The 23,732-nt window shown below is 38.0% G+C and overlaps 1 protein-coding gene across 2 annotated transcripts in view; it reads left to right on the forward strand.

Annotated features, from left to right (window-relative positions):
* Nucleotides 1–23,171, forward strand: part of NR3C1 (nuclear receptor subfamily 3 group C member 1) — a 166,624-nt gene extending 143,453 nt beyond the window's left edge. For both annotated transcript variants that reach the window (XM_032769191.2, XM_032769190.2), the window contains exons 6-9: nucleotides 3,930–4,074; nucleotides 16,407–16,537; nucleotides 20,282–20,439; nucleotides 21,086–23,171. In XM_032769191.2, the coding sequence (XP_032625082.1) occupies nucleotides 3,930–4,074; nucleotides 16,407–16,537; nucleotides 20,282–20,439; nucleotides 21,086–21,238 (587 nt within the window). In that variant the 3' untranslated portion in view covers nucleotides 21,239–23,171. The remainder of the gene's footprint in view (nucleotides 1–3,929; nucleotides 4,075–16,406; nucleotides 16,538–20,281; nucleotides 20,440–21,085) is intronic.
* The last annotated feature ends 561 nt before the right edge of the window (nucleotides 23,172–23,732 follow it).

Consider the following 23,732-nt stretch of genomic DNA (forward strand, 5'->3'; position numbering starts at 1 on the left):
TATAATCTTTTATCTTTTATTTTGACCGTTTCCTTCAATACCTTTCTGGACTAACTCTCTTATTGATTAATATCTTAGATAAATTATGGGTACGTCTTCACTACCAGCCGTATCGGCGAGTAGCAATCGATTTCTCAGGGATTGCTATATTGCGTCTCATCTAGACGCGATATATCGATCCCCGAATGCGCTCCTGTCGACTCCGGAACGAACCATCAACGCGAACGGGGGTAGCGGAGTCGACAGGGGGAGCTGCGGACATCGATCCCACGCCATGAGGACGATAGGTAACTCAGTCTAAGATACTTCGACTTCAGCTACGTTATTCACGTAGCTGAAGTTGCGTATCTTAGATCGATCCCCTTGTCACGGAGTCCCCGGGCGATGCTCTGGAACTGCTCCCCACCAAGCCAGCAAAACAGAGGTTTATTCGATGACAGGAACAGGGTCTAAAACAGAGCTTGTAGATACAGCGAACCAGACCCCTCGGCTGGGTCCATTCTGGGGGGCAGTGAGCCAGACCCCTTGGTCTGCACTTCACTCCTTGTCCCCAGTAAGCTCCAGACTAACCACCCCCTCCAGCCCCTCCTCTCTGCTCAGCCCCTTTCCCGGGCCAGGAGGTCACCTGATCCCTTTGTCTCCAACACCTTCAGTTGGCACCTTTGCAGAGGAGGGGCCCAGGCCATCAGTTGCTAGGAGACAGAATGCCAGGCATTTAGGTGCACTGGCCCTTTGCTCTGCAGCAATCACACACCCTTGTCCCACCACCTAGATATTAAGAACTGCATAGGGGACACGGAGGCACCAACACAGTATTCAGAGCAAACATTAAGAACAGTCCCAGTTCGTCACACCCCTCCCCTAGTGTAGACTAACCCTATGTTTCAAATACTTACTAACAATACAGACATAAAACGGATCCAGAATCTCTCTTTGATTTCTTTGGATTACAGTTTGAAGTTAAATTAATTTGGACTCTTCAGTCCCTGTGTGATAAAATATACACACCACATGAACAGTTTTTAAAAAACTCTAACACAGAAAAAGAGAAGTGTTCCTGGGTCTGTTTCCACAGCAATTTCGAATGTAGTGCTTCATTATTAATTTTTAGCAAGAAGGTTCGCATAATTCAGGGAGCAACCCATCTGATCCCCTTCTCCTTAACTGAATCGTCCTGTATCTTTTTGTCTCCATAGCCGCTTTGTCCTCACGCCTCCTCTACGCTGCCCATCCTTCCTACCTTAATGGGAACAGTCATTGCCATCTCTAATCCAGGGCCAGGAGCAAAGCCTGGTATTCCATTTTGTTCAGGCACCATAGCTGCTTCCACAAAATTGGGTGTATTACATGGAACTTTTAAAGGAGAATTGCCAGTATGCTTCCCATTTGTAGAGTCAGCTGCATAGCATCCTATTGCATGGTCCTCGGACAGACTGAAATGTGATGCCATTGAGCATCTAGGAGAGCTATAAACAGGAAAACTGTCACACCTGCTTCTGCTGTGTTTGGCTCGTGGCAGTGGCAGTGGTATTAGCCACCCTTTTCCATAAATAAATCTAAAGAGTGACGTACAATGTGCACATAAGTAAAGATGTAATATAACTTGCCCTCTCATTTTACACAATTGTCTCACCGTTTTTCAAAAATAAACCTATTTGGAGTTGCAAGAAAAGACTAGATTCAAACATTTATTCTGGAATAGGGAGATTGAAATGTCCCTTATGGCTTGTGTATGCTGGGAAAATAATTTGAATGAAGTAAAGGTGTTAGCATCCATCCAGCAGTTTTGTTATGTTATCTATTCTGGGATAAAAAGTGACTTTATTCCAGGATAAACACTTAGCTTTGGAAGCACACTTTTTATTCTGAATTAGTGTGTCCACATGAGAAACTCTTCTAGTTAATTTCCTCAAGTATACAAGCTCTTAATCTTACAGAAGATGATACTTCTTGAAAGACCACTCTATTACTTAATAATAATATTATTACTACTAGTAACTGTTCTGATCATACCAGACCTTTTTATCTTCCTTTTCTTGATCAATCTATCACTAAAGCTTTTCTTCACAACAGTCTTTCATTTTATTGTGTTTGTTTACTTCGATTTCTTGCACCCCTGCAGAAATCATAGTAGTCCTCCATTTGGGTTATCACAGTTAGTTGCTGTGGAAATGTTTATGATGTCCAGAGGACTGTTGCCTCAGGTGGGAAATAAACAAGGCAAGCAGTTGAAACTGATAAGGAACAAAGATCATTTTGTTAGCCCTAGTATCATTAGTTAACAATAAAGAATGATTAAAGAAATGTACAGAAAATAAGATGAGCGGTATCCTGAAGTTTTTACATCAGAGGAATTTTGCCCGAGTGGTGTTTGAGTAAGGACCTCGGGGCTTGACCCAGTAGTTTTGAAATGAGTTCTAAACAGTATTACTAATGTCTTAAAAGTAGCAATATGGAGGGGGGGGGGGGTTCCTACCTTCAGAGGTGCCTGCCTTTATTTTGAAGTAGGCCAGATTGAGAGGCTATATAATTTGGGCATATTAATTCACCAGATATTATCATTTTAAACATCTCAGGGAAATAGAATTTTTTGGGATGTCAAGTATCTGATGATGTTAAATAAAGTCAACTTGAATCTAAATTTGATAAGGACTCAGTGTGGCAGAAAATCTTGTTAAAAGCAGCCAGGGCTTGACATGAGCTACCACTGTAGATTTTAAGCTACCTACGTTTTAAATCTGCTCAGGGGAGCAATTTTAAGATCTTACACATTTCTTCATTATGTTTGTTGGCCATGTTCATTCTGTATATTGCTATAATGTTACAGGCAGTTAGTGATGATGAGTAATATGGTACATATTCTATGATTCGTGACTACTGTGTAAAATTACTGTTGAATAAGAGACAGTTTAAAATAAAGCCAGTGGACTTCAGTCTGAATTCACTATAATATTTACACAAGACAGTTCAACTAGTTTTGTCTGCTTATGAGGAAATAAATTAACTTAATTAGTCATAATTTGTAGGATATTTTTCAGTCATCTTCATTTCCAGTTACATGGGAAAAAAAATTTTTCTGAATTTTTATTATTATACACCCTTCTGATTAGTGTAGTACTTTTCAAGAGGTCTCCAAGTGACACACACTCTTCCAGGAGGAAACAATCACCTGGAGGTTAGGGGTGTATATGTACTCAGGAATAATATATAATATTTTTTAAAAGTAAGTCATAAATGTTATCTTTTCTGCTACTTATCCTTTTCAGTGCATTTCTGTATTCTGTGTAATTAAAGCTGTGGAAGGCCACAAATTCAAACCAGCTCAAGAATTCAGTTATGTTAAAGACTTCCAAAGTCTGAAGACTGGCAAAGAGATTGTGACTATAACCACATTAAGTTGGGTCCGATAGGTGGGCATTGTTTCATTTGCATAGGCAAAAAAAAAAATTTAGGCTAATGAAGGATTCATTACAGTTGTATGCTAAGCAGCTGAATGTAATCTTGGTAACTTTAAAATTATGCTGAAGTTTTGTATATTACTTTGATCAACAGCAAGAATTTGCAGGTAAGAGACACTGTGTTAGTTTTTCTAATCTCCCATCTTCATCTTCCCTACCACCACAAGTGCAGTTTGTTCTTTCTCAGCATACAGATGCACTTTTAATTAGATCAGATTATTTAGCATCTAACAACATAAAATACAGAAGTACTTGATTATATCTGTTCATTGCAGTTCGACACACAATTTTGATGTCTTCAAGTCTACGTGCACCACCGCAACTAAAGAAAATATGAAACACATTTTAAAATATTGCTGTGTATTAATAACACTTTATTTGTACTGATTATTTGTTTGATAGATTTGAAAAGGAGCAGTTCCTAAGCATGACTTGTTCACTGCCTACACTGTTATATTTTGTATTTTTTAGGTTTCCGAAATTTACATTTGGACGACCAAATGACCCTTCTGCAGTACTCATGGATGTTCCTGATGGCTTTTGCTCTAGGATGGAGATCATATAAACAGTCAAATGGAAACCTGCTGTGTTTTGCACCAGATCTGATTATTAATGAGTAAGTAGTGCTTGAATCATTTTCCCCATATGCCAGAGCTGTATTAAACTCCCTGAAACATTTTTCTGCCATAAGAGTATTTTTAATAAATAAATCCTACTAATGTATGTCACTAGGTAACAAAATTGTGCAAAGAATCGCTGTACTGACATTTTTCCTGCAAATCAGTTTCCTTTTAGCACATGATATGTATGCTTTTAAATAAGTCAACTGAAGTAATGATCTTTTAGAACTAGCTGAAATTTTGTTTCTGTGTGGGTGAGGGTGGGTGGATGGATTCTATTTTGTTGATGCACCTGCATTATTCATTACAATAATTAGTTCCAAAGGGTCAGGAAAAAATGCTAACAAGATATTTCTCTTAAAGTTCTTTGTTGAAAAAAGAAGACTGGCAAATGGTATAAGCTCCCAAACAATAATACTATCATCGTCACTGACCTGATCATTTATGGCATTTATGGTACTGTTGATCTAGTTGCTGGTATATAGTTAAAATGTTTGCTTCACTTGAACCATTTAAAAAAAAGAGAATTTTACAAAACACAATTTAAAGAATTTGTGTGGCTAATCATGTTTCTGTGTCACCCTTATCGTACAAGTAGGCCCATGGATGGCTGTTTGTAATTCCACAGCTGTTCTGTTTTGAACTCCCTAATAGGAATCTACTGTAAAACTGCAGATTGCAGAAAGTCAGTTTATAGACAAATCATGTGCCCAGGATAATGCTCTTTTCTAACCAGTTTTATCCATTTTCAGGACACATTGGTGGTTCTTTTTGTGCATTTTTTTGAGTAATTTGTTAGAGCATTTGGACTTCTTTTCTCTTGCACTTATGGGGCCTTATTCTCTTCTGATTGTTTTTGAGTAAATTGTGAGCAAATCCAGTTCAGACAGTGGAGTTACACTAGCATATAACATTGGTCTAGAAGAGAATCGGGCTCATACCGTATATAATATAAAGATAACATAAGACTTTAACTCTAACTTTGTTCTAACTTGTTTGTTTTTTGATATTTTGATAATAAAATGCAGAATCAGATTTGGGTGTACGCACTAGCTTTTATTTCAAAACAAATGTATATGTTCTGTGGGTACATTGTTACAAAAACAAAGTCTTTTGAAAACGTTCCTACAAGTTTTCTAGTCCACTGTTGCACAACTCAAATAAGACTTCAGCTTCTTGGTGTGTCTAAAGATATTTGTGTTTTTGCTTTTTCAGTGTTTAGTGTGAATACAGATGAGCTGTCTCATAAAGTGTGGCACATTGGTTTTAATTTTTTTAAAAGCGGTAAAAAATCAAGTCATTCACTGAAAGTCCATAATTATGGAAAGCGAAAAAAATAGTTGGGTAGGTCAATGGGGAAAAAAGGTATAAAACACATTAGTTACTCAACTAGTTACTCAACTTCAGGATAGGTTATTTGGTCAATCAAGTAAATCAGTTTATCTAACATAATATTTATGTATTTAAAAAACTTATGTATATTAATATTTTCATCTTAATGGTTCTAGAGAGAAGCATAAAGAGAGATAAATCACAAAACCAAAACAATTTCCAAAATATACTGTTTGAAGGCCGAGCCAGAAACTATTAGGAAGGCATCGTAGTGCTCTGACACATATCCGTTCTGCTCTTTTACATTAGTGAACTCGTTTATCCTAATAAGTTGAGTGTTAAAAGTTTCTGCCACTAAAGAATTTAATTAAATTCTTGCTTGCCTCTGCCACATGAGCTTAATCTTCCCCTGGGTAAGGAGTGATAGGACCATTTCTTAGATATTATTGTGAGGGAATACCATGTAGGGTCTAATAGATTAATAGTAACTATGATCAATAGTGTTTGATTAGCACTTTGTGCCTTCAGACAGTAATCCCATCCTCTCTTTTAGGTAAGTAGCATAACAGGGGTAGAGCCTTTTTTCTATAGAAAACTTAATTTTGTGCACTGATGTCAAACTGTCTTGTTGTATTTAGTTGTAAATAAAACATTTTGGGAGTAGTGCTCTCTACTGAATTGTTGGACTCTTCTGAAGGTAAGATTTTAAATACTTTTTAAAAAAAAATTTTAATTCTTTCGGATGGGTTTGAGTCTTGGTGGATTAGTGAACTTGAGCAGGAGGAGATTGCTTGTGTTTGATAGAAAGCTAAAGGACAAACAGGGAGGCTGATTTAAGAAACTGTGTGCTGCTTCCCATTCATTAGAGTTGATTAAAACCAATTTATGACTGATGTATATGTGGTATTTCTGACACCATTTGGTTTCTTCTAAACAGTGCCAAAATATTCAGAAGTTACAGGACATTCTGTAACTGCTCTGTGCCGTCTTTCTACTTTAGATGGATCTCAGTGGGACCATCCCCTTTAGCTCACCTTTTAAACCTATTTCTTCTACGGAGTAGAAATTGTCAGAATAGTCTACAATAGTTCTTGCAGGTAATCTTCCATTGTGGCAGTTCCAGTGGTACCTAGTACAGGTCTCAGGCATTCTTACCATCATGTTGTCTAAACCTGTCCTAAATTAACTGGAGGCAGGATATATATTTTGTTCACTAGCCAGGGAGAAAACAAATTACAGAACTCCTAATGCAGCATATTAGCACCGAATTTGATTAAGTCACTTTCTCTGTTGTATTCCCAAACAAGAAAACAATAAGCTTTAGAGCCTGATTTCCTGAAGTAGCGAGCACCCCCAACTTCAGTTCAAGGCAAGAAGAGCTGCAAGTGCTCATTACTTTTGAAAATTAGGCCCTTTCGCACATGGATTTCAGAGGTGACATCACTATGCTAAAATAATGCCCAGGATGAATGTGAAGTCAAGATGAGCAATCATATAATAAAAACTTCTAATCTTAGCTGTTTAAACTAATGACTCTGAGGATGAACTATCAGGGCACTAATTTATTTGCTAGCTTGCTTTTTCCAGTGTACGCTGTTACTTTTTATAGATTACAGTATGACTGCTTGTTGGTTGCTTTTGAGCATATAAATATTTGTCTTTCAGGACAAGAAAATAACTTGAATCTGCACTATAGCTTTACTTTTATTAGTCACTTCAGCTTCTTTGTTGGTTTTGTGCTTCTTTACTGGTTTTGTCTTCCTGTGGGTTTTTACTCTTGTTACAATGTATTTTGTCACATTTTAATTAAAAGTCTCTGGACTCATTTGATTGTTTGAAGCAGTCTGTAAATATAACTCTTTGAGGTTGTTGGCCAGAACAGTCTAAGATTCAGTTTAACCATCCACAGACTTAAAGTAAAGTGAGGGTTTACTATGAAAAATGTGAAATTGGCTTCTCTTTTATTCATGAACTCAAGCATCATCCCCTTTGTGGCATACAAACTATGAAATATTGGTACATTGAGGGTGCTCAAAATGTAGAGCCACTAAACTTTTTTATCATTATCACTATTTTAATCGAAATATTTTGTAAAGGACTGAAAGTGCCAGTGAAGCTATGAAAGTCAGTATGCTTTTGCTCATTTGTGTTGACTCTAATTTCTAAGTTTTGATTTCTAATCCTGGCTTTTCAGTTGGACTTTGTGCCCATTGCATAAGAGATTGTACTGCTTTATACAGTTAAAGACATCCTGTACTGGGAGTCAGAAAATCTGGATCCTTATCCAGATTGTGCCACACGTTTGCTGTGTAGCTGTGGACAAAACGCATAAGACCAGATCCTGCACCATCGAAGCCCACGTGGCTTTTGATTTCCCTGTGAGCAGAAGTGGCTTCTTAAACTGTGCCTCAATTTTCCCATATTTAAAATGGGTATAATATCCACCTCACTGGGATGTTTTGAGACTTGCTTAGTGCAGTTAAAGTACTTGGAGATCCTTGGATAGGAGGCACTGTAGAAGCAGAAAATATGACATTGTTAAAGAATTTCTCTCCATTACTGTTTTAGTTTGCTGGCAGGAGCTAGTAATCCTCTTATTTTCTATATGATTGGCCATTTGTGTTTCAAATTATCTTTTCATGTGCACATTCCATTTCATTTTTGGTGTAAATATTTGTCTTGTCCTTTGTAAACTTTTATCATTCCTTTTGTAAAAGCCTTGGATTTTTGCCCTTCTCACTTTGTTTATATATTAAAATATTTTGAATATGTCTTTGCTGAATAGCTGCAACCTTCATGTGGTTGATTATTCTGATATAATTGTTAATAGGATTCACACCATCTAATGTGCACAAAATGCTTTACCTCTGAAAGCTGCTGTTATTTAATATAGTGCTGTAAATATGCATAAAGCTTTACAGACTAGACCGTGTGACTCCAAGGAGCATACAGTCTGAGTGATAAATTATTAACTATGGGTGATTCTCTGACATAACTAATTTATTTCCATAATTTAGTTATAATCTTGAAATATTGTTTGAATGTACAACTTCATTAATTTTAAGTAAAGCACGTATACTGAGAGATTAAATTAGCGTGGGCTAGTGGTGTTGTATGTAAAATCGGATTGGCACTTTCATTCTAACTTCTTATTTTCAATGGGTTACGTATTTGCCAAAATTACCTTCCTGGCTGAAATTTCTCACACATTGCTTGTCAGTAAATTGTAGGCATTCCTGAGTGCAGCATGGCAACTATCGAATAGTGCGCAAAAACAATACACAACTGCTATAAGTCAGGAAATGAAGAATATCATATTCAACTAAGACTGTAAGGATAACTTCAGACATTGTAGACAGAATATAATTACCAAATTCAGAGATTTTGGCTAGCACATCGGGATAATATCCGTATATCTGCAAAAAATTCCTTGGGATTTTTGAAAAACACAAGTGACCACAGCCTCCTCTTTACATGTGACCCAAAAGATGACACCAACTGAAGCATAGTATCCCTTAATTCCATGCTGGGGCTTTGTTTTCAGTACTAACTCAAAGGGAAGACTACTGTCTGTTGAATCACTAACACCACTTTCTGTTGAAGTTAGGGGTGTTTTGAAGGTCTCTTATCCAAGTGTGAACCAGACTCAACCATGCTTAACCTATGTAATAGAACAGGCTCACAATCCAAGGCAGAGTGATAAGCTTCATTTGTTGGCAGAACCAGGTATTAACATTTCCAGAGATTTTAAATTATTTACCTAATGTTTAATCCTTTGAAAATGAAAAGTACTGTTTAATATTATCAAAACTTTCCATAGCATAGCATTAACAGCTCAGTGGTTTGAGCATTGGCCTGCTAAACCTAGGGTAACGAGTTCAATCCTTGAGGGGGCCATTTAGGGAACAGGTAAAAATCTGTCTGGGGTTACTTTCACTACTTGAAATAGAATTGTCTGCCCCTTTCCTTGATCCATATCGTACTAGATTAAATTAATTTCAGTAGATAGTCCTTTTCTTTTAGCTGAGTATTGCATAACTGAAGATTTGGCAAGATCTTGTGGGGCTGTTTGGACTCACCCACATGGGATGGATTATACTTGTTCAATCATACAAAACTGTGTCAAAAAAGTTCTTGTGATAGATTTTAAGACTCATTACAACAACAAACATACAACAGTTTTTATAGAATATGGTGTGAAATTATGATCTTGAAGCACTTACAAAAGTAGTGAAAAGTGTTTTGAATGACTAGTGCCCTTCATCCAAATATTTCTAGTTGATAAGTGATGTGATCCAAGTCACAAAGGAAATCTGTTGCTGAGTGAGGAATTTTTGTTGGCTCTTGATTCACAGTTCCAACCTCTAAACACTACATCATCCATGTACATATTTCTTGCATTTTACAGTTGTTGCAACACTTTTAATCAGAGACTGAGTAGAGGAGGGATCCTATTTAAATGTATGTTCCCCAGGGCAGAGGGACTGTCTTTATGCAAAATGCAGTGTAAAAATAATTCATAATATTTTAAAGGTATCTGCACAGTTGCAGTTTTCAGCTAGAAATATCTGGTATGAGAGTAATTTTTAAATTTATTTTACTGCAGTTAAGCTGAGAAATCTGAAATCCGTATTAACGTAGTTTCTCCCTGGAGCTCAGTTTGCACTCGGACAACATTTAAAAGTGGTATATTTATTGGCAGTGCAAGTTATTAACAATCATACTATTTAAATAATTTGAAGTTATTGATTAGGATATCATCAAATCACATCTTTCTTTATCATCCCCTTACAGCAACAAGATAGAACTGATCTTAAACTACTATAAAGTCAATACCAAAATTTGAGGCAAGAGTAAAGCACAGGAAAAGTTACTAAGCTGAACTGGCTTCAGAGAATTTAACAGTATTTGATATTACTCCTAGCATATTATCAAGTGTGTGAATTTTGGGCATATCAAAAATTGCAAAATAATACCTAATATAAAGAAAAAACACAACAGGATTTGTTTAGCTGCTTTTTAACTATACAGATGCAGACTGGTACATTTTATATTTTTATATATTTTGTGCTTATTATCTAATCAATTTCTGTGTTTTAAAGGCTCATCAATACTAAGGTGCTTGAAAGAGAAACTATCTGATAATGCTATTCCAACAATAAGGGATTTAAATATGTGTAAAGCATGCAGAATGTTTTGAAAAACGGTTCTTTATATCTCAGCTGCTCAAATGTTGCCCCCCCCCATCTCAATAATATCTGAGCTTCTTTAGCGTATTTATTCACACAATACCCTGTGCGTATTATTTGCATTTTATAGATGGGTACTGAGGCAGAGAGAGATTGAAGCAGATTTTTAAAAATATCTAGCCACCTACTGGGATTTGCAAAAGCATCTAGATTCCTACCACCTGTTGAAATAAAAATTTCTTTAACACCCCCTCACCCCCAAAAAAACACAAAACACTGGGAAGACTGGACAAAATCAAATATTAAAATTTTTTTCCATGTGGAAACCATATTCTGTAGTGGATTAATATTTTAATGCTTAACAAATGCATCACATTACATCTTGAAATGTAAAATAGAACACATCTGAAGTGTCTGTGTATTGCCTTACAAATGCACCATCATGGCATGTGCTTATATGACCCATTTTAAAAACTGGGGTGGAGCTTGGCAGTCCACCATATCCTAAGCTTCAGGACATGTTTTAGTGTATTGGGACTGTAAAAGTGTGAAATTTTATAGTGCTGTATCATTACTGCCAAAAATTACCATGCAATACGCACTTTATATCAGAGCCCACGTCAGCATATTTTAACTATTGTCTTCAAGACAAGGCCTCCCAATTGTATGTGAATCATACTAAGCAACAGCAAATCACATGCATTTGCAGCCATGAAGCAGTATAGGGCATGTAATGATTGCATGGCCTTATAAAAAGGTTTCTATAAATCGTATTTTGAAACTCCTATTTTCATTTGCCTGCTTACCACTTCAGCAGCATTCTGTTCTTAACTTTGAGGTCTGCTCCACTGTTTCATTTTCTCCACAGTGTTATATACCCTATAAAGCATTATTTAAGTGGAAAGAAAATAAAGCTAAGTATTTTTGCTTTATGAAAAATGTTTTTAAAAGGCAAGTTTTCTTATTCCCAGAACAATTTCTTTTAAAAATATTTGTTAGTACGTCAGACTCTTGAATCAGTATAGCCTGTTGTTCGGTGTCAGCACCTTGTTCACTGATTTTATTCTTTCTTAGATTTAATAGATTTAACATTTATTGAATGTTGAAAATCACATGCTTTTAACTCCCTCTTGTGTCCCACGCAAACCTCATGTGCCCTTTAACTGTAAATTACATAGATGTTTAACTAGCATTGCATATTCTGTGTAAAATTTACTCCAAAATCCTATATATTTTTATTAAGATCAGTTCAAAGAAGGCAGTCTTTAAAACAGAACATTATAATCTAAGTAACAACATAATCTGTCTAATAAAACCATATGTCCTTTTTCTGTACATGGAAGATATGGGCATCCAGATGCAGTATAGCTGGTTTTTTTGTTTTTTTTTTTACTGGCATTGTAAAATAAAGTAGGCATAAATGATAGCGCGTTTTGAGTAAGAGTTTACACAGCGAGAGTTGGGATTTTCTAGTGGCAGTGTATGACTGATATTAGCACTAACTCAGCAGTTAGTATCCAGTTCTTGCTTTTGGAGACTGGACCATTATTTTATGTTTGAAAAAATACATAGTGTGTCTCTTTACAATACCAGTGGCATGAGGTTGTCAGATGACTAAACACTGAGGTACTTGATTGTTAAATAACTCCCCAGTTTGTTTCCTTGCAAGGTAGCTGATCAAGAGAAATGAGACATAATTGATTCATAAGAAACAATAAAGGCAGGGGTCAACACCTTTTCACTAGCGGTGTGCCGAGTCTTCATTTATTCGTTCTAATTTAAGGTTTCGCGTGCCAGTAATACATTTGAGTGTTTTTAGAAGGTCTCTTTCTATAAGTCTATAATATGTAACTAAACTATTGTTGTATGTAAAGTAAATAAGATTTTTAAAATGTTTAAGAAGCTTCATTTAAAATTAAATTAAAATGCAGAGCCCCCTGGACCTGTGGCCAGGACCTAGGCAGTGTGAGTGCTATTGAAAATCAGCTTGCGTGCCGCCTTTGGCACCCATGCCATGGGTTGCCTACCCCTGCAATAAAGTGACCTAATTCATATCCGTTTTAAAATCACTATCAAAACAAGAACCCCACTAGAGGAATAATAAGTAATGCAGTCATCTAGTTAATGCTCCACTTATAAGAGCAGGCAGTAATTACATACTGGAAAGGAAAACCACTGTTTAATTACGCTATAATTGCAATGCAACTACTCTGTAGTTGCCAGTCACCCCGATAAGCACTATCTGTATTACTATATTGCTATTCTGAAATGAAGGGTATATCTGTATGTGCCCACTCAGACCTCTGCATTTACTGTGTGTCCTACGCAATAATAAATCCTTTGCACTTTTGAGTATTCATTGCTTTTCATGCACTGTCCAAAGACTAGGCCACGTTAGGTACTGTCATTAAGTATTATACCCATTTTATATGTGGATAAACCAATTCACAAACCCATTAAATTACTTTCCTGATGTGTGGCCATATGTAAGGAATAGCAGTGGAAAAGAACCCAGGAGCCCTGCCTCTTGGTTGGTTCTCTGCTCCATCATTTGTACATAATCCTTGTGTCCCTTTCCTTCCTCCCTGTGCATCATTGTGGCAGCTGAGATCATCTGACGCTCTCCTGCCAGGAGATCTCAGAGTGGAATGTCTGGGACCTGCTCCCAGACTGTTTCCTAGCATTGAGAACCATCCACTGAATTAGCTTTCCCGTTGTTCTGACATAGCCTGTCTGTTGCCCTTCAGGACACAGTGCAAAGCTCATCTGTTTACTTAACCTTGTCTGAAAGAAGGTAGGGTGTGTTTATACTCTGCTCTCTTTTGTAGAGAGTGCATTTTATGTAGCTTTGGTAATATTAACATTTGTGTTTGGCTTTGTACAGGCACCCAGATATTTACTGATGGATGTATTTATAATAGATAAAAATTAATAAGACTAGCCTGTTTCATTATATTTATTTTAACCTTCTGCCCAGAAATGGAAATATTTTACAAGAGGAAAATTGCTGAGCCTTGTCACAAAATGTGTTACAATTACTCAGTTTAAAACACTTTGATGCCCAAAGGAGACAGCGGAAAATTAGCAGACTTAGTGTAGATTTATGTCAAGATCCCAGAGAAAAGGTAGGTCTCTTAATGTTTATTCCCAGCCTCATATGACCCGATGCCTTGCAAGATTACTGTGTCTTCTTTCAGCTGCTGTTTGATTGTTCAACTTTGGCATTAGGCTTTAGTTTCTAGGGATAGATATAGAAAAATGACACAAATAGTAGTCTTAATATAGTTCAAAAAATGGTACTGCAACATGTATTTGTAAATAGGGTTTTCCAGAATTTTATTCAGATTTGTTTATAACAGTCTTTAAATGGTCCATGTTTCTTGCTGTGCAGTCACCAATTTCTTAAACTTCCCATCTCAGTTCATATTCTTTCTGTATTTTTTTTATTGTGTCCTTGTGAAAGAAGCATGTGCCTTCCTGGTTTCAATTAGTTTTTTTTTAAATGATACTTCCTTGGCTGAACATTTTTGTGAGTGTATAATGCATATTTCCCTTGCATTGAGTAGTGGAAGGAGACCTGAAAAATGATCCCAGCTTTGAAAAAAATTGGGAAAATTTCATACGCAAATCCTAGTTTTACTTCTGGGGGAATTCTGCACCAAAAATAAAAAATTCTGCATACAATATTTTAAAGTTTGCAAAATTCTGCATATTTTATTTGTCAAAATAACACAATACAATCGCTCCAAGATACCTGTCAGCAAGTATTTCTGTTACAATACAGATAACAAAAAACATTCTGGAAATGTTTTTTGACAAATAGAGTCCTTACTAGGCATATTACTACAGAACTTGAAGTAATAATTCATTTAAACTATAATGCAGACACGTATTTCCTGCACCCCTCAGAAGCAGTGCAAAAGCTTGGGGGAGAGGATAGTAATTGCTGGGAAGGAGTCTGGGAGTGAATCTGGAGAGTTGTTGAGTGTGGGTGGGAGAAATATAGAACAGGTTTTTGGTTGGGGATTGTTATGGAAATGAGGAGCCTCCCCCATGCAGACCCTGGCTGACCCTTAGCCTCTCCCATTCGACCAGGCACAAATGCTCCTGTCCCCATGTGGTTGCACCCCTACTCAGACAAGCATAGCTGCCCATGTCTCCATGGGTCCCTGCACCTCTGTCCCTATATGGCCCTGCACCCCTACTCCCATTCAACCCTGGCTTGATTTTCTCACCTCACTAGCTTCTGTGCCCCTGCCCCAGTCTGTCCCCTCTACTAGCTCTTCTGAACCCCAGTCTGTCCATCCCCCCATATCCCATGCCTCCTCACCTGGCCCTCTCTGTGGCTGGCTGCTCTGGGCCGTCAGCCAGCTGCCCTCTCTTTTGATTTTCCCATCAGCTCCTGGTGGGCAAAAAGTGTAATTGCAGTGTGACATCTCTCATGGCTTTCTTTTGCCTCCCTGTCAGAATCAGTTATTGTGCAGGGGGAGAATCTGAGTGGGGGGGACAACACATTAATTCTATGCTTACACATGGCACAGAATTCCCTCAGGAATAAGGTTATGTTATATTGGGATTTGAAGCTTTTGGATTATCAATTGAAAAGTAACAGAGTAAGATCTGTGTTAAGGAAGACTACATTTATTCTTTTTTAAAAAAAAAACCTGATAACACTTCATTGAAAAATTAGATCACCCTATTTGAAACAATTCACCTTGTGTACTATCATTTTTCTGTTCATCATCTCCTACCCTTTTTTTTCCGCTAACAATTTGCGTGAATGCAGCCTCTATGCCTCTCCCTCCCACCCACTTTCAGAGTTGATGTGGTCCTGTTTCTTGTTCCCTTCCTGAAATTGTAATCCTGTTAAAGCCATATTCACAGCAATGAATTGTAATTGCCAGGTGGGAAACTAAACTACAGGATTATTAAGAAGGAGATTTCCCATCCTGATGCAGATTTCATTAGACGTAATGAATGAGTGAGAAGATAAATGCATAAACATAGTATTTCAGCCAAACTGATTCCTGCATGGTGCTTTTTCATCTTCACTGTCTAAACCATGTTTAGAAACCTGATTATAACTGTATGTATTAAAATTTATCTGCTAGATTTGGCACCTCTTTGAGAACATCACAGGATGCAAGACTAGTAATAAAGTGGCTTTGAAGACTGAGCTATAACAGGGGAGGTTGTTCTAAAAAGACTTAATGGTGTCATTAGTGACGAACACATTGGTAGTTTGGCCTGGGAGCCTAAAGGAGCAAAATGTCCAATTAAATTCAGTAGGATATGGACACCTCGCTCCCTTGGACCCATTTGAAAATCCCAGCTTAGTGTGTCATTTCATTTCACTGTAGCCAATGGATCACACTGTTAAATGTGTAGGATGCCGGTCTTGGGAAGAGAAACCTGTCACAAAGCTACTGAATCTGAAAATCTGTTTATCTCAAGATGGTAGTGAAATCTCAAAAGTTGTCTTTTGGCGACCAGTAGGACTGCTAGGTTACCGAATGCATGGCCTGGCTTAAATAAGATGCTGTTGTGAAACTGGGTGTGTCTATCGACATACAAAGTGGGATTTTAATACTTTATTCCCCCTTCACTTTCAAACCTCTCTGTAGATCCAGTTAGCAGAACAGTAGTCCCAAACGAATTCACCAGTCATTGAAAGTGAAGATTCTCCAGTTGAAACTTTGGTGCATACAATAGGAATGTTTTTTTTTCTTGTTTTTTTTTACCCCTGGGATGAAGATATGGAGAGCTAAACATTTTACTTAATTAATTTTTATTCTGTTATTTTTCAGGCAGAGAATGAATTTGCCTTGTATGTATGACCAATGCAAACATATGCTTATGGTTGCCAATGAGCTATCACGACTTCAAGTGTCATATGAAGAATATCTCTGCATGAAAACCTTGCTGCTTCTCTCTACAAGTAAGTGGCCAGTTACAAAATCGGTGTGAAGAATGAATCTTACAAATATCATGAGATTGTATGTGTGTATTAGGTTGATGGTATGGCAAGTATCTCACACAAAGTTAAAGCTCAAAGTTTGAGCTTCTTACTGAGCACTATGCAAAAATGTTACTCTTCCAGCATGACTGGATGGTGCTATTGAAGGAAACTGCTTCTGAATATTGTAACTGGATATATTATTAAATTGATCCTATTCAATGGTAAGATATTGCAACCTATATGTTCAAACTATTGTACATCCAGCATGCAAGTTTGTTCCAAGATCACAAAGCAAGAATCTTCAGTGTGCAAAATTCCAAGCTATTCCATCAGTAGTTTCCCTCAGTGTCCTGGCATAGGACCCCAGTGCAGCCTTAGCCTTCCAAGCCCAAAAACTGGGACTAAGGTTCCTTTGAAAGGAAGCATTCATAGTCTCTCAGCTCCACACTTCTATGTGTATTGTGGGCCTTTGAAACTGAAGTTATGAGACGGCCATCTGACAGCTCTCTTTAAATTCCTTGAATGTTTTGGATATACAGCACAAATCTTTGGGGATGTACACCAAGTCATTTCTCAATTCTCTAGACACCGTCCTATAGGCGATACATATGCTGCTATTCTATACAAAATAAAAAATCTGCTTCAAACCCCAGGCCAAAGGTAAATTTTCAGAAGCATCCAAGTCTCATTGATTTTTCACTTTTCAAAATGAGTCTTAGGGTAACATTGCCAAAAGAACTTTCATTTGAGAATTTTTGGCCTCTGAGAAAAGGCAACAGTACTTTGTTGGGAGAAGGCAACAGTACTATCTCTTATCCCATGTACAGTAACCCACAAAGCAACATTGGTTCAGACTGAGACAAAGATCTCACTTGCTGCAGGTGAATATATGCTAGAGAGTAATTTGGGCTCATGTTTTTTGTTTTACTTACATATGATATTGATGGTAAGTTATTCACATTTCATAAACTTTACAACTTTGACTGCAGATTTGTATTCTCGTGCGTAAGGAACAGAGATGATGCCTTCATATGTGGCTGTGCAGCACCTTATAGAATGGGGCTCATATCTTACTGGGGTTCATGGATGCTGCTATAATATGTTTTAAATAGTAGTACATATAACTGCGTGTTCCCTCTGTATAATAAAACACAAAAAACTGTTAAAAGAATCGTAAGGTTACAAAGCACTCAGAAGCTAGGAGATGACAGTATTAAAGTGCACTGTGCAACCATAATTTGGCTCCCTTGAGCTTATGCATTACGATCGTCTTTCATTTTCCTTCAGGACTCTTCCTCATTCAGTGCACAGAATGGTACAGCACTCACGTAATGTGCCACTATTTCAGTGTTTTGTTGTTCTCTTTGTTCTGTGTGTGGCCCTGTGCCTTATTTGCTCCACACTATTCAAACCCTGCTCTGAAGACAGAATTATTAACTTCTTCATGGGGTTTTCTCTGGCACTCATGACTACAGTATCTGAGTGTTTCAAAAAGAATAATGAATTTATTTTCACAGAACACCTGGGAGATGAGGGGCGCATTAGCCCCAATTTACAGATGTGGTACAGAGAGGATTAAGGTCAAAAGTATCCTCTTTGAGACACCTATAACTGATTTTGAGGGTTTGTAACATAGCACTTTGTATGTTCAAGACACAGCTCCCATTGACTTCAGTTGCACATGATAAGCACTTCTGTAAATCAGACCACAGAGTTTCAAGTCAGGTACCCAGAAATGATCACCAGTTAGTGACCACCTGTGAAGAGATTGATTTAAGTGACATGCCTAGCATCACATTGGGATTCTATGGTAGAAGGAGGGATAGAATCCAATTCCCCAGGGCAGCATTCGGCTACCTTTACTGTGAGACCATCCTTTCTTTTCCTGCAGTTCCTGTCTCATTCATTTTACATCTTCTAACTTCTGCAAACACGTGAAGCAGGGGCCCTAAAGTCAACAATTTTCTTCACTACACAGCCCTGATTGTCCATGGAGTGGGTCCAGACTGCACTGAATGAGAGAATGTTTGTGTGGAAAAAATAGTGTGTGTTCATATAATTAAAGACTATATCATGATGTGTTTCCGCAAGCAGGCAAAATGAAGCTTCCAGAGACAACCTTACCTCTAGCATTTCCTACCTTCTGAGTGCTTGATTTTGTAGTCATAATAAATCTCTTTTACCAGTGGAGGGGGGGGGAGAGTGTAAAATTTCTTAGGTTTTTAAAAAAAAAACTGGAAAAACCGTATTCCATCATATGGCATCATATTGACATACGTGGGTCATAAGCAGGTTGGGACATTTTAGATTCACCATGCAGATATCTGCCACATGAACTTATGGAGTAACTGATAGCAGTAGTAGGTTGTCATCCTCTGTGTGGTCCATCACTAGAGGGGGATGAGATATTTTGTAAGAGTGTTTCAAAGATGTCTGCCCTGCTTATCCCAGGCTCTGCCCAGCCAGTCTCAGTTCTCCTGTCACAAACACACTGCCTCCCCATCTGATCGGTCTCCCCTCCTGTCCCCACCGCCTTTCCAACACCCCACTGGATACCAGTCCCAAACTCCCCATACTGGTTCCTGTCCCCTCCCCCCCTTCACATCTACCATTCCTTCCCCAGTCTCTTCTGCCCCTTCTTCCCTCCCAGGGCCTGTACAAGGAAGTTTCGCACCCTAGGCGAAACTTCCACCTTGTACCACCCCCACCACCACCCAGCTAACCCCGCCCTCCCCCCGCATCAGCCAACCCAGCCCCCAAACCCGTGGAGCCTGCCACCCCCCCTTGCCCAGGGAGCCTCTCCACAGCAGCTACCCCACTCTGCAGCTAACCCTGCCCAGGGAGGCACTCCCCTCCGCGGTAGCTAACTCTGTCTGCGGAGAAAAACTCCCACCCCCGCGGAAGCTAACCCCACCTTAGGAGCCCCCTTGCAGGAGCTCACCCCACCTGGGGAGCCTGCTCCAGCTCACCTCGGCTCCGCCTCCTTCGCTGAGCACGCTGGCGTCGCTCTAGTTCTCCTCCCCTCCCAGGCTTGCGGCGCTGATTGGAGGAGACTTAGAGCGGGGGCTGTGTGCTCCGCGGAGGAGGCAGAGTGGAGGTGATCTGGGGTGGGGAGCGGTTCTCCTGTGTGGGTCCCCCTTCCCCCCTCCGTTACTGCGGGCGGCCCTCCCCGTGCCCCAGCTCACCTCCACCTCCTTGCCTGAGTGGGCTTTTAGGTGCCCCCAACCACTAGTTGCAGCCGCCTAGTTTGTCTAAATGGTTGCACCGGCCCTGTTTCCTCCCTCCTATTTCCAGTCTCATTGCCCTGTCAGCCCAAGTCTTCCCTCCACCAGCTCCGTAATTCGCTCTCAGGCTCTTTCTCTCTAATCTACTCTCCCCCTCCCATCCAGTTCTTATCTCCTCTGTATTCTAATCGAGCAGCTGCCTCATCCAGGCTTTCTGAGCCCACCGAGGAAGAAGCTTTCAGAGCACAGAAGGGAGAGGTTCCCTACCCTCAGTTTAGGTGCCCAGATCTGTACCTCAAATGGCCCAGAGATGTCGGGAAGTGCAATTGCAGGACAACTCCTGCTTAGGCCCAGATACATATTAAAATATAAGTCCCAGATTGTATTCCCTTTGCCATTTTTTCATGGAATTAATGTGAAAAGAGCACTTTTATGACCACATGTATAGTAGAACCAGCTGACATCTGTAACATCTCAAAGGTTAATTTCAATGTTTCAGTTCCCAAGGAAGGCCTGAAGAGTCAGGCTCTGTTTGATGAGATTCGTATGACATACATCAAAGAGCTGGGGAAAGCCATAGTGAAGAGAGAGGGGAACTCGAGCCAGAACTGGCAGAGATTTTATCAACTGACTAAACTTTTGGACTCCATGCATGATGTAAGTTTTTAAAATGTGCACTCTACGTGTTCTGTATAGATAAGTTTGTGGAAAAGTAGTGTGCCCTTAGAACCTGAACTTATCAGACCAGATAGAATGGTTAAGAGAAAATATTTTGTTATTAAGGGACACTGTCAGCTTAAAAGAAAAAATCAGAAGTGTATTTTTTTGTCTTTTTATATGCAACTCCTAAGAAGATTAATAGAAAATTATTAGAGAATTTTGCTGCTGTTTTTTAGTTTATTTACTTGATGCAGAATTTTGACAGTCAGTCTCAGGGACTAGTGTAGTATAGTACTTGAAACACCTTTTAACTCGTATTTTGAAACTGACTAGATTTAAAGTTGATTGTCTTTTAAAATAGAGTAACACAAAATCTTTTAAAATCTCTTAATAGTGTTTTTATCCTATCATTTTATGTATGTCATTACAGAATGACACACTAGTCAATATAACATTACAACCTTTAAATATGAATGTTTTAGCTAAGTTTTCAAGTATTTTGTGTTTATCTCCATTTTAGAGTGGTATATATGAGACCTCTATTATAGCAAAATATTAATAACAATGAAGAAATACAATACCAAAGCAGTGTTTTTTCTCTGTGCATTAGCATGAGACTAAATCTTCTCTTTATCAATTGTAGGTGGTTGAAAATCTTCTAAGCTTTTGCTTCCAAACGTTTTTGGATAAATCCATGAGTATTGAGTTCCCAGAGATGTTGGCAGAAATCATCAGCAATCAGATACCAAAATATTCAAATGGAAATATCAAGAAACTCTTATTTCATCAAAAGTGACTGCCTTAATACAAAAAGATTGCCTTAAGAAAAAGTCAAACTATAGCTTTTTTTGTACAAACTATCAGACTTGTTAATTTTGTCTTGCAACGGTGTTTCTTTTGTAATTATGCACTACATGTGGTTTACAGAGGGCCAAGACTTAAGCTACAGAAGCAGCAGATTGCTCACATTGGATGATTAGAATGGGCGAGGAGAGGAAAGGAAAGGTAACTAACCCTTATGTGCTAGGAATTGGAGTTCTCTCCCTAGTGCAACATCCACGGCTGCTCCAAAACTACTGGTGTCAAGATCTGAGGCTGACTTACGAGCATTCTGCTAGTAATTTCTGCAGCTGGCTGGATAACATTTTCTGGGGTTTTTTTCCAGTAAAATGGTTTGGGTTTTTTGTATAGTTAAGATAGCATTTTGATTTATGCATGTAACCTGAAGAAAGTTTACAAGTGTATATCAGAAAAGGGAAGTTGTGCCTTTTATAGCTATTATTGTCTGGTTTTAGCAATTCGCTTTAACTTTATATACCGTGAACTAGGCTTGCTCATTTTTTTCTTACATAATTTTTTGTAATACTTCAAGATGCCTATTGTACAACTATTTTTTAAGGTGGGACAGCTTGTAGCTTTCCTAAATGACCTCTAGCCCTTAATCCTTGAGCATATTCATGTGAAAATGGGTTGGCTTTTCTAACCTGGTTGCTTTAATTGTCAAGATGACCATAACAATTTGGCTTGACTTTTTCTGTTTTGGCGGTTTTTTTAGGTTGGAGGGGAAAGTATGCTCAAATCTAGTCCAAGTAGACATGAATGAAACACACACTTTTGGTATATGTGAAAATCTGTTGGATATACAGATCATAGAAAATTAGCCCAGTCCTAATTGGATATAAATGAGCAGGTTATTTTATACAAAAAACAAAGCTGATTTTTGCATATAGTACAACAGCCATATGTGCAGTAGTCTTGGGCTGCATCAGTGTCAAGATCAGTCCTGACAGCCCATCAGGAAACTTTCATAAAAATATGTATAGCTTGTGTGTATGGAGAAATTCACATTTTTCATACACATAAATGTCTCATCATACAAGTTGATATGGAAAAAAATTATTGGCTTATGAGACAGACTTGTAATTATGCCTCAATTTTTTTTAATATTGTATTTGTTCTTGAAGGGTTTTCTTCAATTAGACTTTTACCTTTAAGCAGACAGTGAAACAGACCAAACGTACTGACACATTGTAACTTGCTGGGTATACAAACCTCAGACATGAGAGTGGTTAGTCACCTATTTTCACACTTTCATCTGTCACTGATTGGTTCATTTTCTTTTCCTGAAGAGCAGGAAGGTTCCGCTACTGATTTTGTAGTTTAGAATTGTACGTCAAACTTCTGTCTTTGTAAGGCTGCATCCCCTCATGTCAAATTACTAGTGTGCCATAAAATTACCATATGTATTGTGAACTTCTTCTTGTCACCATTGATAATGATGTTTTAAATAGTTTAGAAGCTGTAGTAGCCCTTTCTGTGTGCACCTTAACAACTTTCTGTATAAACATAATTTAAATACTCACTAAGCCACCCTGAAATTAGATTTTTATTCAAAGTGGCCCAATTATTTGTGTAATAGAAAATGGGGGGGGTCTAATTGATAAAATATGAAATCTCTAATATATTTTTATATTTAGTTATAGTTTCAAATATATGTAATTGGTATATTCACTAATCTAAGCAAAGAAGGGAAGGGATACTGCAGCTTTAAAAGCAATTTATTGAATGATTGTTAAATGGCTTGTATAGTGTATAATAAGTGATTTTTAGATGACAGATTGCTTTATCATGACACATGATTATAGTTTTTGTAGGGGTCACAAATATGCTGAATGGTAACCCATACAAATTGTGTTTTTTCTGGAAGTATTAATACTGTTAGCATAGGTGTTAGGTATCCAAAGAGGTACTTTTTTTTTTTTTTAAAGGAAGAAACCCATGCTGAGTGGGTTGTTCCTAGGGCTGAAATTTACATTCATTAGATCACTGTATAGAACCGCATCTTGGAACTTGGAACCCATGGTTGGTTACCCTTCACATTCCAATAGTAAATCTTCAGACTTTGTAGGTTTACTTGACCCCTACTGCAAAAAATGTTAAACCGAAAAGATGTATGAACTTATGGGGTTAATTTCATATACAGCCTCACGTGGCATAGCAAAAACAGTTTGAAAAATTTGGCAATAATATGCATACAGGTACCAGCAATATGTAAATATAGAGCATAGGGTGTCCACAATACACTAATACATTTCTATTGTTCAGCAAAAGTTTGTTTCCAGGTGAAATAGGAAACTGCATTTTTGTCTTTTCTTACATCTTTTTTTGAATGTTATACCTATTAAAAAGATGTATTCAGTACTTGTGAGTAAAATATCACATTTAATTTTAAAAATCATTCGGTTCTCTCTGAATTATCTCTAAAGAATATGTACATTTTGTAACAGTTA

Source organism: Chelonoidis abingdonii, chromosome 7, assembly GCF_003597395.2.
Source record: "Chelonoidis abingdonii isolate Lonesome George chromosome 7, CheloAbing_2.0, whole genome shotgun sequence".
NCBI lineage: Eukaryota > Metazoa > Chordata > Testudines > Testudinidae > Chelonoidis > Chelonoidis abingdonii.